Source organism: Mandrillus leucophaeus, unplaced genomic scaffold (assembly GCF_000951045.1).
Source record: "Mandrillus leucophaeus isolate KB7577 unplaced genomic scaffold, Mleu.le_1.0 Scaffold321, whole genome shotgun sequence".
Taxonomy (NCBI): domain Eukaryota; kingdom Metazoa; phylum Chordata; class Mammalia; order Primates; family Cercopithecidae; genus Mandrillus; species Mandrillus leucophaeus.
The window spans coordinates 3,540,657-3,555,712 of record NW_012103377.1 but is presented as its reverse complement, the minus strand read 5'-3'; the positions used below and the strand labels follow the sequence as shown (position 1 = coordinate 3,555,712).

Sequence of the window (15,056 nt, the reverse complement as noted above, 5' to 3'; positions counted from 1 at the left end):
TATTTCTGCTTATTATTTGGGTGGTCAAATTTTATTTGGGGGAATGTTTAAATTCATAAAGCAAAAAGAAAAAGAAACATCCTCCTCAAGATTTCCTATGCAAATTCAATCTGTGTCTCAAGGAACTTGCATGGACATGGAATCTCACTGGAATAAGTCATTCTATACGATTCAACATGGCATTACATCTGGGTTCATCGTTCAGATCTCCAGTATAGTAACAGGGAAACAAGATCTGTTTCTTCTTAACCTAAGCTGGTGGCCTCACAATTAGAAGTTTCAGTGATGGGTAGAAGCTTAATAAATATTTATTAAATAATATGCCAAACAGAAGCATTACTGATTTTCTTTGTGGTAGCATAGATATGTTTCTGTCATTTCAAAATGTAATTGGCTAAAAGCTTGGTAAATAGTGAAGTTTATTTTAATAGCAGCAGTAGGGAATATTTTTATATCATCCAAAAGAAAACAAAATAATCAAGAGTTATATAATTTATGTTTTTTCTGCCTTCTATTGTTTTTTCCATAGAGATGGGGTCTCACTATGTTGCCCAGGCTGGTCTCAAACTGCTGGCCTCAAGTGATCCTCCTGTCTCAGCCTCCCAAAGTGCTGGGATTACAGGCATGAGCCACTGTGCCCAACATGCCTTTTTCTAAAAAACATGCAATTTCCATTTGCTCTTTTAGAAAAGAGGAATAAAATTAGTCTGTATAATTTTAACTGGTTTGACTGTTTTTGTTTTTGTTTTTTTAATTATTATTATACTTTAAGTTCTAGGGTACATGTGCATAATGTGCAGGTTTGTTACATATGTATACTTCTGCCATGTTGGTGTGCTGCACCCATCAACTCATCAGCACCCATCAACCCATCATTTACATCAGGTATAACTCCCAATGCAATCGGTTTGACTGTTTTAAATATTTGTGTCAGGATAAATGAAGTTGTCCACTACAAAGGAGAAGGCTAGTAATTGGGAATTGACCACAAAGAAAGAAAAAGCCCAGTGAAAACCTAAAGGGAGAGAAAAGGAAAGAATCTTCAGAATCAGAATGGGACTTGTAAACGGTTAAAGATACATAAACATGAGATTCTCAGAAGTCCAAGATAGAAGGGCAGTATCATGAAGTAGGTTTTTGTGTTTTGGAGATTTCATCTAGATTAGCCATATACGAGCAGCCCTTTGTGCACTTGCTTCTGACCCACCTGGCTTGCCAGTACACTTACACTTAAGATTCATAATGCACATGCCAAGACATATAGTGGAGTTGAGTGTAGGAGTGCCTTTGTAGTTATTTGTTTGCCTCAAATATAAATAGGCAGTATTTAACACTACATAAAAAGTATAGTTGTGAAAAAATTATTTAAAATTTACCAAGCCCTCTTTCATTTTGTCATAATCTCAGTAGACAAAGATACTTCCATCAGATTCCTCACCACAAATCCTGAAATTGTTTAAGCTATGTCATACAGTGTCAGACTGGTGATGGGATTAAAAATAAAATGCTCTATGTGAAGTCCCTGAACTCAGGGCTTCTGACTTAGAAACTACTCGTATATGCAGTGCAAAAATTGGTGTTACTCCAACCAGCCCTAGCCAATGTGATTGACCTAAAGCAAGAGGTCTCAAACTGCAGTGGGCACAAGAATCACCTGGATTGCTTGTTTAAAATGCAGATTCCTGAGTTCCATACCCAGAAATTCTGATTCAATAGACAAGGTGTAGGGCCCAGAAATCTGTGTTTAACAAGCACCTCCACGCTGAGATTCAGTAACCACTGGTACTGTTACCACTAGTAGTTGAAGAGATACCTTGCCCTAGGGAGTTACCTTCTCTTATGCTAACATACCCTAACTGGTAACTAGTTGCAGCCATTTTGAAATAGTACTTCTCCCTCCACCATCCTGTAGGAGCTAAACTGAGGAGATGTTTCCAGTCTCTTGCAATAGAATTCAGCAATTGTGACTTACCAGGGCTCTAGTTCAGTTTAGTATGAGTTAAGTGGGCATTAAGGGAATGTGTACTAGAAATTAAAAGGTTCACGTAACCTTATCTCTGTGGGGAAACAATAGATGTGTTCAAAATAACTACAAAATGTTTGAATTGCTTGGATAAATGAAGAACAGTTTAAACTTAGAAATGACCTTGTGCCCAAGGTTGGATTCCTTCTGATGTTGCTGTGTGAAATTCCATAACCTTGTGAAACAAAGTGGTAGAAGCTAAAGCTAGCATTCCAGTATTATAATATTCTAAAAACTGAAGTATTGTGTTTTGTTTCATTTGATATATATATGAAGATTATTCAGTTCCCACCCCCATTTCTGCAAAAAGAGTATAATATTACAGACAAAAATTAGTTCTGCTGATTTCTGAACTATGCTATATCTTGTTTGCTAGATATCAGTGTTATAGGCAAGATGTGTCCCTCCCCATTTTCTAAGGGAGGACATAATGACAACATGCTTTCTCTATTCTCTCTCCCAACTTGTTTCTTCTTTTCTCAATATAACTCAAAAGATACTACAGGATGTTGCAGATAAAAATCTGCACTAGGCTAGAGATTTAAAATATTGCTGGTTTGTTGCTGCTGACAATATTTATTAGATTCCTCAAGATCCAAAATAAAATGACCTAAAAGAGAGTACAGTTTATTTTATCCAAATTGTTGTTAGTTTCTCAGGTCATTCAGAAATATCCATCTCTTCCGGTTTCTTAACTCCTTGGCATGTGACTTATGCTCAGGTGTAAAGTCACCCTTTCATCACATTCACTCTGTTTTAGCTTTTCATTTCTTGGCATTTTGCATTGTTAAGCATGCGGCCTCCTCATCGGAGCAATACTAGCTAGGCTATTCCACTGTCTCACTGATTAGGACATAGTAGCATATATATCAGGTTAATCAAATACCCTTCTGGTCAGAAGACTAGAAAGGTTTTCTTCATGCTTCTTGATTGGATGAATTTGAGGAAAGATTCGTATAGAAATAATTTTAATTTTCTCAAAAGAAATGGTAATTTTACATGTATATGGAGAACATTTTAACATAAAGTATTCTGATTAAAATTATAGACATACATATACAAGTATAGTGGTGGGAAAAGATTTTTCTGCACTGTGTGTTATTGTGTATATTTGGGAGATTAACATTTCCAAACAACCAAGTTTAAAGCAAAAAGTGTCCCATTTATGGCCAAGTAGACTTGCATGCCAACAGAAAGACATTGTATTAAAACCATATGCAATTCTAGCCATATTTTTCTACTTTCTCTTCATGGGTATTGCATGATGGTATTTCTAATACAAATACTAATATGCTTTGGAAATAATGGCACTCGCAGGTCTTTCATCATATTGTATCACTGCTTTATCATATTAGGCTAATACACTGCGAGAGTTGGTAGAACCTCTCCATGCCAAATCGGATCCACTTCTGTTGGCACTCAACCCATTGGACTCACAGATTGATAAGCTAATGTTTAGAGAATTTAGATCGGAGAGAGTCGGTACGGCGCAGACTCAACATCAACCTCTTGCAAGCAACTAAAATGGCCTCGTCCTTGCTGTTTATAACAGAAAACAGACTTGTATAAAGCTTAGATCATCAAGTGTTTTGGATTGGGGGCCTCCCAAAGGGATATAAGAGGGGCAGGCCACTCTTAAGAAGAATGCGAGCTTTCTACATTGGGACTAGCATAAGATCAAAGTCAATCAAGATGGAGCACAGTAACAGAAAACTGCGGTTTCTATGGGAGAACAGAAGGGGAAAGGGTCTTAACTGGGAAAGGGCTCTGTGTGGTGACACCTCAGTTGTGTTCTCCTGACACCAGGAAAAGAGAGGGATCAGCTTCAATAACTAGAAAATTCTGGCTGTTTAATGGACTCTTTGGTGGCCTCTTTAAGGCAAAGCAGAGAAAGCAAATTATGTATTAAGTGTATTTTGCATTTTTAAAACTTGACGTGCTGTATTGTACTAAATTAAGTGTAATCTATTAAGGCAAGGTATACACAATTTGCTTTGAAACTTAATATGTTTATTCTATTATAAAGTGTATTCAGGTGCAACACAGAGACTGCTTTCGGTGACATTAATGAAGAAAATTTCTCATGCCAGGCTTTATTATAGAATCTTCAGCTAAAATCCTAACTTTCTCCTTATTTCTTGGCACTTGTACACAAGTGGTGTTGCCTCTTAGGGCAGGCATGAGCTATTCTTTTCTGTAAAATATTTCGAATCTATAGGCTGTGGGTTTCATTTTTGAAAAAGTATTTTGTCTGGATGTCTTTCAAACTAGCTTCAGATATTATTTAATACTATGTAACTGGGTCCCCTATGGCTCAATCAATATTGCTTATTTTTCTTCTGTAGTGGATGTGAAATTTCCTTTAGTTGGATAAGATACACTGTAATAATTTTAATGCTAATTAATGGATATTTCATACTGTGCAATGAACAGATAATTTAACACTGTATTTTGAAATGTTTTTTTCTTCCTGTCACCGCAGTGTGTGGTATTGCATAATGTGAATACCTGTAAAAATATAAATTACTTAAAAATAAAAATATGACCAATTGGTATCAGATCTTTTCAGATAGCTAAATAATTTGCTAAGTATGCCTGATAGTAAATATCTTTCTAAAAAGAAGTAATCAGTGCTTCTTTCTCACAAATGGAATTTGTTTCTGTGAATAAAATCACATTGATCTGCCTTACAATTGCCTCTGTGCTCTAACCATTTTAATGTGTTTTTTTTAAAATATCTATATAATGATGGTTCTGGTATATGGAAATCCATCAAAACGCATTTTATTGGCATTTAATATTTATGGGATTGTCTTGGGTCATTCTCCCTGTTTAAGTCAAGTAAAATTTTGTGATCTGGAGAATTGAGTTTTTTTTTCATTAAGGAATATAGTGACTCCACATTAATTTTCAAAAATAATCATCTCTTAGCTTTGGTTTTAAACTATATCCTTTATGAATTCCTGCCTGAGAGCTAGCACTTTGGCTTCCATATTCCTAGTGGTTAAATTTTTTAAATTCTGTGGGTAAACCTAAACTCTGTCATTTATATTTTTGATTGTCCTTCAAAGAACCTTCCCTTCTTTGAGGCAATAAATCAATACTAAGGACACCAAGATTTTGCCATCTGAACTACTTGTCGTAAATACCATAGTGCCCTGAAAATTCAACCACTGTCATGTATTTTTATCATTAAACTGCATAATTTAGCAGAAATTACATGTTCAGAGAAGTATAGAATAAACTTTAGCTCTATCTCTTTTGTCACATTTTTATGGAGCAAGATTTTGTGTTGTAAGGAAAGAATTGACAGACACAAGTACTTGATTTCAGTGAAGCACATTATCATTCTTACAAGGATGGGCTTTACATGTTCTTTAAAAATACATTTAGCAAATGCTGGTGGAGTCACTCAAGCTGTTCTTTTAAGAGAAGGGTTTTTTTCTCACTAAAATAGATTTCTTTCCTCAGAGAAAGTATTGCCCAATAGTAATGTTTGTGTATTGTTACTTTGCCTAAAAGAAAATAAATAACCCCTAAATATGAAACAAGTAGTTGATTACAGAGGGAGGACTAAAAGCCAGCTTTTAAAATCTTTAAAATCTTACGGTTTTTTCTGGTATAACAAACTGCCTTCCCCAAACCCAGTTTTATAATGGTAGGCATAGCTGATTGACTTATATAAAAGCATGAATTAAGAGAGCTAGTATTTAATTACAAACATTCAAATTATAGTATAAACCCCTGAATACTTAATCATCCTTATCATAAAACCTCCAAAGACATTAAGTCCATTAAAATTTTGTCACCTTACATATAAATAAGTTATTCATTATGGCTTGCTAGTAAATTCATATTCATAGAAAATATTCGGGTGTTCTCAATGCAAATATTAATTGCCTTTTGTGACAAGAATAGTGTTTCACATACTTGATATCATTAGCCTGGAAGCCTTAAAGCACTCTGCAGCTGTACAAGAATGAATGTCTCTCAAATCTGACTATGTCCAGTCTTCTCTCCCATTTGTGATTTAGTCTTTCCCAACCTTCTGGGCTCATTACACAGCTGTATTGCAGAAGGAACAACTGTTTCCACAAGGATATCATTGTCCAATTATACAAGATCACAGATCCCTTCCGAAATATGTACAGAACTCATTATCCATCATTGATTTCATTCCTCAAGAACCCAACTGGTTTACTTATTTGTTTTGTTTTCATTTTTTATGCTCCTTCAACATTGTCATTGCAGGGATGGGGAAATGGGGAGGACACTAGAGTAAAATTTTAGGTTGCCAAGTTTCATGAACAATATTATACAATAGACTGTCCTAATAATTACACAGTCACCTGTTAGGGAACGCTCTTTGGAGTAGTTCATATATAAAGTAAAGAAAACCATCACTCTGTTTGAACGTGTTGGGTGCATGAGGCACTGTGCCAGGTAGAAGAATGGGAAATGCAAATATGAGTGGGACAAATTCTACTCGTGGAAAAGTCACAGTCTAAGTCTCTGAAGTAGGGCACACAAGGGTCCATTAAGGTACAGGAAGAAAAAACATTGGAATTTTTCCTTGAGTTTTATCTCTCATCCTTTTGAATTTCTTTTTGTGTATGTTTTATAACATCTATTTATTACTATAGAGTAATACATGTATATAAGTTTCTATTCTATAAAACAGAAGTGTTTTAACTAATAAGAGTGTGCAATCAGAAAAAGTTTGGAAACCACTGAGCCTGAATGTAAGAAATACGTCAAGCAAAGACTTTTTGGTATTTGAGAAATGCACTATTATCTTCTAATAAGCAATTTGCAAGAGATTCCAACAAACTGGTATTTTTCGTTAGCTATTCTTTTCTTTGAGCTTTCATTTATCACTTACTACCTAAAGGTCATAGGCAACCTGAAAAAGACAAATAATGATGCTCTCTACATTCCTAGATTCACAATATTTCATAGTGGAGCAGAATATAAAAGGGACAATAAAGAGGATCTTTTTTCACCCTGTCAAGTATGACACAGCCATAAATGACCCTCCCTCGGCACAGAATACAAGTTAATTCATCAATAGCTTAATTATGATCCTCAAATCCATCAATCAATGAAATTTTATGTAGGAAAGAAAATTTTATATGCACTCTTTGCTTCAGTAAAATTGGAATTCAAAAGTCTGTAATCTGACACAGGACTAATTTACATGTTGTAAACGTAAATATAATTTTGGGGGAAATTTATTTCTGCATAGGCCCAGATTTCCTGAATAAATTAGATACAGATTAAAATTCCATTATAGCGTGATACAGTTCCTCATTAGGAATCACAGAAGGTTCCTATATATGTCCTGTGATTTGAATGTGGTCTCTACACTTTGCCAACTTTCAGAAAACATTCATTCAAATTGCAAAAGAGCTGGTTTTCAGCCAGTGTTCCAATGGCTGTACTGGCACATTGAAAGAAAATCAATCAGGAAGCAGACCTCACCAAGTGCTTGCCTCCTCTTCCAAAGCAAGCCTCTTCTAAAGGAAGAAAAAGCAAGGGTTGAAAAGAGAGAGAAGCCTGAAGAGAAGTGAGAAGGAGATGAAGAAGAGGGCAAAAAGAGAAGAAAATAAAGGTGCTTTCATATTTTCAGTTGCAACAGTAGCCCCAATTGACTTAATTGGTATTCATCTGAGAAAAATCAAGGAAACCAATTGAAAATTATAAAAGAAAATAAAGGTCTGTTTTTGTCTTGAATGTTGAGTTCTGTGTTGTTTTGACTGTTGAGCACAGTGAATCAGATTTATAATGTGACTCTGCCCCTCACCAACCCCTCTTTTGAAAATAAAAAGACTCTTTGTCTAGTCTTAAAATGTTAAGTAATTGGTGGCATTTTGTGGTAGCCTGGCATCTCAGTCCCTCGTCCTTACTCATCCCACTACTGTGTCTTATGTAGTGTATGTGTATGATGTGTAGGGGATGGGGGTAGGGGGTGGCTTACTTATCTCTGATAGGAGCCACACCATCCCATTACTATACTTGGAAATGTTTCTGTGTTCCGTCTCATTGTGATTGCTTGTTCAAGTGTGCTGCCCAGAGATAAATTCACACTCAATTCTTTTTACAGCTGTCAAACCAGATTCTTTGTAGAATTATGTTGTCTTTTGATTGAATGCTTTTCTCCCCCATAAGAGCAAGAAGGGGGAGAAACTTTCAGTTTTTATTGTTTAATACCTATGTATGTCATTTTATATATTGAATCTTCATTCATCCTTCTTAAAGTAAAACTACATTGAAATTTTATAAAATCAGTCATCTGCCCCAGTATTTCACAAGCTTTAAGAACTGAGGGAAAACTGGGTCAAAATTTTTTTAAACAAAATATATACACCCTTCTACAATGTTAGGTAATATGGAGGAAGGTTCTTTTAAAATAAAAATTACTGTGTAAAAATACTTCTGCCTCCCTTAAATCCTAAAACTAAAATCTGAATCCCCTTTTCCTTCACCTTCTTTCTAGAACCAAAAAACTAATAATACATTAGGCCACCTGATACCTTAACTACTATAATTCACATCTGTTAGGCCTCCCATTTTCAACCCCACCCTCTACTCTATGAAATTACATCTGGTTTTGCGTGCAGTATTGCCTTGAGGAAAAAAAAGAATGCAATAACTACTATATAATTCCTCAGGGATCTTTCCTGGCCTATGATTTTCTGAAATAGACTTATGCTGTTTAAATGTGTCCTTGTTTTTACAATTCAATTTAGTTATTCTAAATGATCATCTGATTTTGTGCCTTCCTCATTCCAAATCATTCTCAGTTAGGATTCCCTATCTTGCTTCCATTTCGTTCATAACCCACAAAGCAGTTTCTCCTTTTTACAGTCTTCCATCCCCCATCCCTCAAAATCCTCTAGGTGTCGAATATATTCAGTGATGGGCCAACAGAGAATTTAAAAGCTGTTATTTAAAGAGATTTTTGTGTTTTTAGATTATAGTTCTAACTTAGATATATGGTTAAGAAGTTAAAATGTATCACAGAAGGCTTAGTGATAGCATGTGCTGATGATAACAAAGAATTTTCTAATAGAAGGACTCAATGACTATACCTACCATTAGTTGTTAACTTCAGTAGCAGAGCCAAAAGTTGAATGCGGAATTTAAATAAAGCTACTTTTTAATCCTAAAATTATCTTTTTAGGTTAAGGTACTGTACATTTTGGGCATTGTTGACAATTTTACATACAGTCATTTTAAAAAATTTTTTGAATGCTGCATTTTAAGGGAGTCTAACATTTGTTGGCATCTACTGCTAAATACACATTTCAAAAGACAACTGAAAAAATTGGCAGTATAGAATTCTTGTTAAAATTGTGGATTCTGGGGTCAGACTGCCCACATGGAATTCTAGCTCCACCACTTATACTAAGTGTGACTTTGAGCAAGATACTGCCCTGCTATAAATGAAGATCAAATAGATCTGCTCTTAGTATTGTTGTGAGGATTAAATGAGATCATAAAGATTAAGCATTTACCCTGCTGCCTGGCGCATCTAAATATTAAATGGCATCATTACCAATTAAGGAATCTTTTTTTTAAACTATGTCAGAAAGCCTAAAATATTCACATGGACCATTGTGGAATGAACAACATTCCATATTTACTCTTTGGGCCAATATAATTACTTAAATATGACTCTGGCTATCTATTTAAAAAAAGATGATATAGCCCTACTCCAATCTGCCACTCCAAGCAAAATCCTAGTTCATCTTTGTTTATCATTGTTGAGAAAGATATGACATTAGTGTTCAGGCAATTAAAAAACAAGATGGGAGTTTTATTTGTTCAACTATGTCTAAGATCCTTATTGAGCCAGTCTCTCATTTTTTTCTCAAAAATATTTAACTGGAGTATTTTCTCCTCAGGTCTTACAAATACTAAGTATCTTCTCTTAGCACATGCCATATTTGCACATAAACATATTCCCATATTTCATTTTAATTAGAATATTGATACTTTATGATCAGTTATTATATTTACAATGTACAAGGCATTACTATGGCAGTCACATGAAACCTAATAATCCTCTATGGCACAATTGGAAGATTTTTATCATCAAATATGCTCCATTGAATGCCATTCAATCTTATGAAATCTGGAAAAATGTAAAAATAAGTTCATTCGGTGTTGCTAAACCAGGCAAGCTCTATTAATCAGCATTTCTATGCTTATCAACATAATGATAAAGGATATTCATTAATATTTTAAAAGATAATGTGCAGGATTGTTTCCATGTTGTGTGCCTTTTGTATTCTAATTCTTTGAACTTGCTAGACTCAAGATATATATGGCAATTTGCTATCAAGAGTATATTTGCTTAATCAAATAATCCTATTATTTGATCATTCTAAAACAATTAGCTGTCTGTAGCTAATGTTACCCAATATAACTAGCAGCTGTGGGTTTTTGTTGTTGTTTTTTAATATAATAGTGTTTTCATAGTCATTCATTATCCTGTTTTTCAGATAGTTTTGATATTTTAATAAATTTTCAGTGTGTCAAATAACTTTATTGCAATGAATTCATTTCTCTGTCTCTCTTTTTTTTTTTATTTTTTTGGACATTGCAGGTGAAAGTAGAGAAGAAAAGTTAGGAGACTCATTGCAAGATTTATACAGGGCACTGGAGCAGGCCAGTCTGTCACCACTAGGAGAACATCGTATTTCAACCAAGATGGAATACAAGCTATCATTTATAAAAAGATGTAATGATCCTGTAATGAATGAAAAACTACACAGGCTGAGAATTCTCAAAAGCACTTTAAAGGTAAGACAAGAAATGAAAGGACAAATTTCTTTGAAGAGATTCATTCTTAAAGTGGATTACCAGATACTGTAGGTTAAGAAATACAAATTGGGGACTGGGGAGAAGAAGAGGTAAGCAGTAAGAACCTGAAGCTGAGCTGTTTCTATGTCATAATAAGTATATTGGTAAAGAGGAGATCATCTTAACTTTTCATTAACGTCTCAAAGCACTGATTAAATGTTATTTTACTCAGTTCTAGGAGAAAACAGGATGTGATTTAAATTGTTTTCTAAAAATGCAGGGCTGGTGTTATTCCTCAGTCTATAGATTTTCTAAGATAAAAATACCATGTGGTATAATTATTAGCATTATTAAAAGAGCACAGGATGCATGCAGAATGCAATAGTGGGTGCTAAAAGAGTTTGAGATATTTCACGATTGTTTCCTGCATGAACTACAGTGCATTTGGGGTGAAGCCATGGTGATTTGTGTTCCATGTAGAAATTGTATAATCATTCTGTTTATGCTATCAGTTCCCAACTTACATGTTACCCTCCTATTATACATTTCTGTAAGTGTTTACATTGCTTCCAGTCTCCTTATTATATGCCCCCAGGTTGGGGAGGAGGTGGTGAGGAAAGGAGAGCAGAGAGGCAGGAAGTTGGAAAAGGAGGCAGACAAGTGAGCCCTGCTCACCGTGTGTGGGGGAGTGTGTGTGGGAGATTGAAAGAGAGGGCCCACCACACAAGCCACCTGAGCAGGCCCTGTGCCCTTAAAAAACAAAAACAGAAGACATTTATGCAGCCAACAAACATGAAAAAAAGCTCATCATCACTGGCCATTAGAGAAATGCAAATTAAAACCACAGTGAGATACCATCTCATGCCAGTTAGAATGGTGATCATTAAAAAGTCAGGAAAAAACAGATGCTAGAGAGGATGTGGAGAAATAGGAACACTTTTACACTGTTGGTGGGAATGTAAATTAGTTCAACCATTGTAGAAGACAGTGTGGCGATTCCTCAAGGATCTAGAACCAGAAATACCATTTGACCCAGCAATCCCATTACTGGGTATATGCCCAAAGGATTATAAATCATTCTACTATAAAGACACATGTACATGTATGTTTATTGTGGCACTGTTCACAATAGCAAAGGCTTGGAACCAACCCAAATGCCCATCAATGATAGACTGGATAAAGAAAATGTGGCACATAAACACCTGTCTCTTATACACATCTAGATGTGTATAAGAGACAGGTGGAATATCACACACTGGGGCCTGTCGGGGAGTGGGGGGCTAGGGGAGGGATAGCATTAGGAGAAATACCTAATGTAGATGACGGGTTGATGGGTGCAGCAAACCACCATGGCACATGTATACGTGTGTAACAAACCTGCACGTTCTGCACATGTACCCCAGAACTAAAGTATAATTTAAAAAAAAAAAAAACCACACAGAAAAGAACTACAGAGTATTGCTGTAGTAATTTCAGGAAACAAAAGGTCAAAGGGCTCCTTTGGGAAATATTTCAGATCCATAGCATGCTGCTGAGGTTTTGTGATTTTGAAATATAGGTGAGTACCAAAGAGACAGACCAACTAGAAAATGACCTGAAAGAATTTCAGATAGCAAGCAGCAAAGTTTTCAGACTCCATTAGCTTTTAATTGGTAGTCATGCAAATACTACTGCAAATCCAGGGGACAATATAATGGACTTTTGGGAAGAGCAGAATTTTTAGAGAGTGCTATAATAGTCATAAGAATAGTTCCAGTGACTAATCCTACTTCAAAGATATTATCACCCTCCCACCTTATAGAGCCTCTCCACTTCCCCCATTCAGTTCTAAACTGCCTGGTTTAGAAGGCAGGCAGGCATTTTGAAGCAGGTTAGATTCATGAATCTTAAAGACCTGTTTCTCTCCTTCTATCTCACAGCCCCTTTTCTCTGTTTTTTATGCTCTGTAGAGTCCCCCAAGGTATTTTCTTCCAGTGACAAAATACGTGGCTACTGCCAATGTTCAGTTCACTAAGTATTGATGAATCACCAGATACATGAATGCTCCACTCGATTCTCTGGGGCCAAGAAAGATAACGAAAAGTCACTGTTAAAAAAATGTCCCTCATTGGTACAAATGAACTACAGAACCCTATGCTTTTTGGCATGGAAAATTAATAGGCAATGGATTCCTTCATTAGGGAAGGACAGCTGGCCAAGCAACCCTGGACGTGTCTAGTTCCTGCAATTTTAACAGTCCCCCTCACCAAGCACAGATCTCAGATCCCACCACAGGCAACTCACAACATTCTCAGTCCCAGCCCTCTTCCATATTCTGGTCTGTGAGGCCAGACCAACTTCTTAAGCACCTTGCTGTTTTCTTTGCCTCCCAACTCTGGCTGGCCCAGAGGTGTGTGCCTTAATTCCTGCAGAACATTTTCTACACTTCCCTAAGCTTTGCTTGGGTCCCTAAAAGGCAGGACTGAGCTGCTCAGATTGTCTTAACCCCTACTTCTCCATCCCACCTTCCACCTGGGAAATTTTCGTCTTCCCCAGGTGATAGTTTTAACTTGGTGAGTTATACCAAAATGAAGCTTAGTCTTCAGCTGAGACCCAGCTTCCAACATAGAAGGGAGTGCCATTCTCCCTTACAGGCCCCCAGTGCTACAGAAAGGGAGCCATAGCATTTACACAGCAAGAATTATGTATTTATGGTAACGGGGGCCATGCTCAGTCTCTTTCAAATATGAGAAGCTTACCATAAAGCAGGAGAGAGAGAACACATGCAAAAGTAACTCAAGAAATAGAATATGACAAATGTACTCAGTGGCAGTGATGGAGTAGTAAAGGGGCATAAATGAGGAAGAAAACTTTTCTGAGTGTTTAAGCACAGCTTAAAGAAATGAGAAGCTTTTGAACTGGATCTTAAAGAACAAAAAAGCTTTCCATAGCAGAGATGGGCAAAAGGACAGGCAAAGAGAAAAAGCAAACCACACAGTGGGCAAAAGGAGGCATTCCTCGGGTGTAGAAAAAAGTACACTTAGGATGTGAGTCTAAAGAACTGGGTGGGTGTGAGTATCCAAAGCCATCTCTTATGGGCTTCTTAAATGTTTTGCCTATTAACTTTTTATTTTAAACTTGAATAAAACTTTGTCCCTGTCTTAATTGTTGACTCCTTTTTCTTTTCAGGCCAGAGAAGGGGAAGTAGCCATTATCGATAAAGTCCTAGACAATCCAGATTTGACTTCTAAAGAATTCCAACAATGGAAGCAGATGTACCTCGACCTTTTCTTGGATATCTGTCAAAATACCACCTCAAATGACCCACTGAGTATTTCTTCTGAAGTAGATGTAATCACTTCCTCTCTAACACACACTCATTCATACATTGAAACGCATGTCTAAATGTATTCTGCCTTCAGGCCATCTAGTACCTGCTGGTACTCTGAACACATATATAAGGTAGTTTTTTATATCAATGTGTGGAACACTTGACAAGCGATACTTTAATGTTACCAAACTATATGAAACAAACCATATATGGTCACAATACCACTATCTTTAATGAGCATTTGTATATTTTATATGCAATCAGTGCTCAGCTTATGTTTACCATGTGCAAAATCAACTGTCTTTAATGACTTAAAATTAACTTTTGCAAACAATTCTAAATACAGGTGGTCTTCAAGTAGTAAAACCACAAAAGGCAGTTTTCTATCTATGGTCATCTTTTCTCCCTTTAAGTTAATTTTATATAAACAAGACTTCAAAAGTAAATCACATTTTTTCAGGTGCAGACATCCTTGTGGGTGGGAAAGAATTTAAACCTTTTTTATATTTATTAAAATGTTCTAAGAATTTTCTTAAACATTGCACAAAGTTTAATGCTGTAGTTTTATTTTTGTGAAATGTAGATGCACATACAAGAGCTAAGCAAAATAGAAGAGCATCGACATAAGAAAAGTTCAGGTATCTAATATTCGTCTTAATAGTCTATTAACTTGTGAAAGCTAGTTAATGGAAATATTATTCCAAATCTATGAGAACACTTGGTGTATCAGGGCAAAGCTTTGTAAGATGTTTTTGTAACTAAGACCAAAATTGAAGATAGAGCTGCTTTATTTTCTTGGTTTAAATCTTCCTTTATTTTTGTAGTGATGAGATGCTGATTGTGTACAGAAGAATTTGAGAGGGGATTTTTAAAAACTGACTTAACACACCCAGAAAGGCAGCTAACAGCTATATA

At 35.8% G+C, this 15,056-nt stretch overlaps 1 protein-coding gene across 4 annotated transcripts in view; it reads left to right on the top strand.

Moving 5' to 3' along the window:
* The window catches only part of CNKSR2 (connector enhancer of kinase suppressor of Ras 2), a 286,046-nt gene extending 270,990 nt beyond the window's left edge, over positions 1-15,056 (top strand). For 2 of the 4 annotated variants that reach the window (XM_011988030.1, XM_011988029.1), the window contains 2 exons: positions 10,635-10,831; positions 14,000-15,056. In XM_011988030.1, the coding sequence (XP_011843420.1) occupies positions 10,635-10,831; positions 14,000-14,215 (413 nt within the window). In that variant the 3' untranslated portion in view covers positions 14,216-15,056. Of the gene's footprint in view, positions 1-3,378; positions 4,714-10,634; positions 10,832-13,999 lie in introns of those variants that run through there. The other 2 variants (XM_011988032.1, XM_011988031.1) reach the window with 1 other exon arrangement.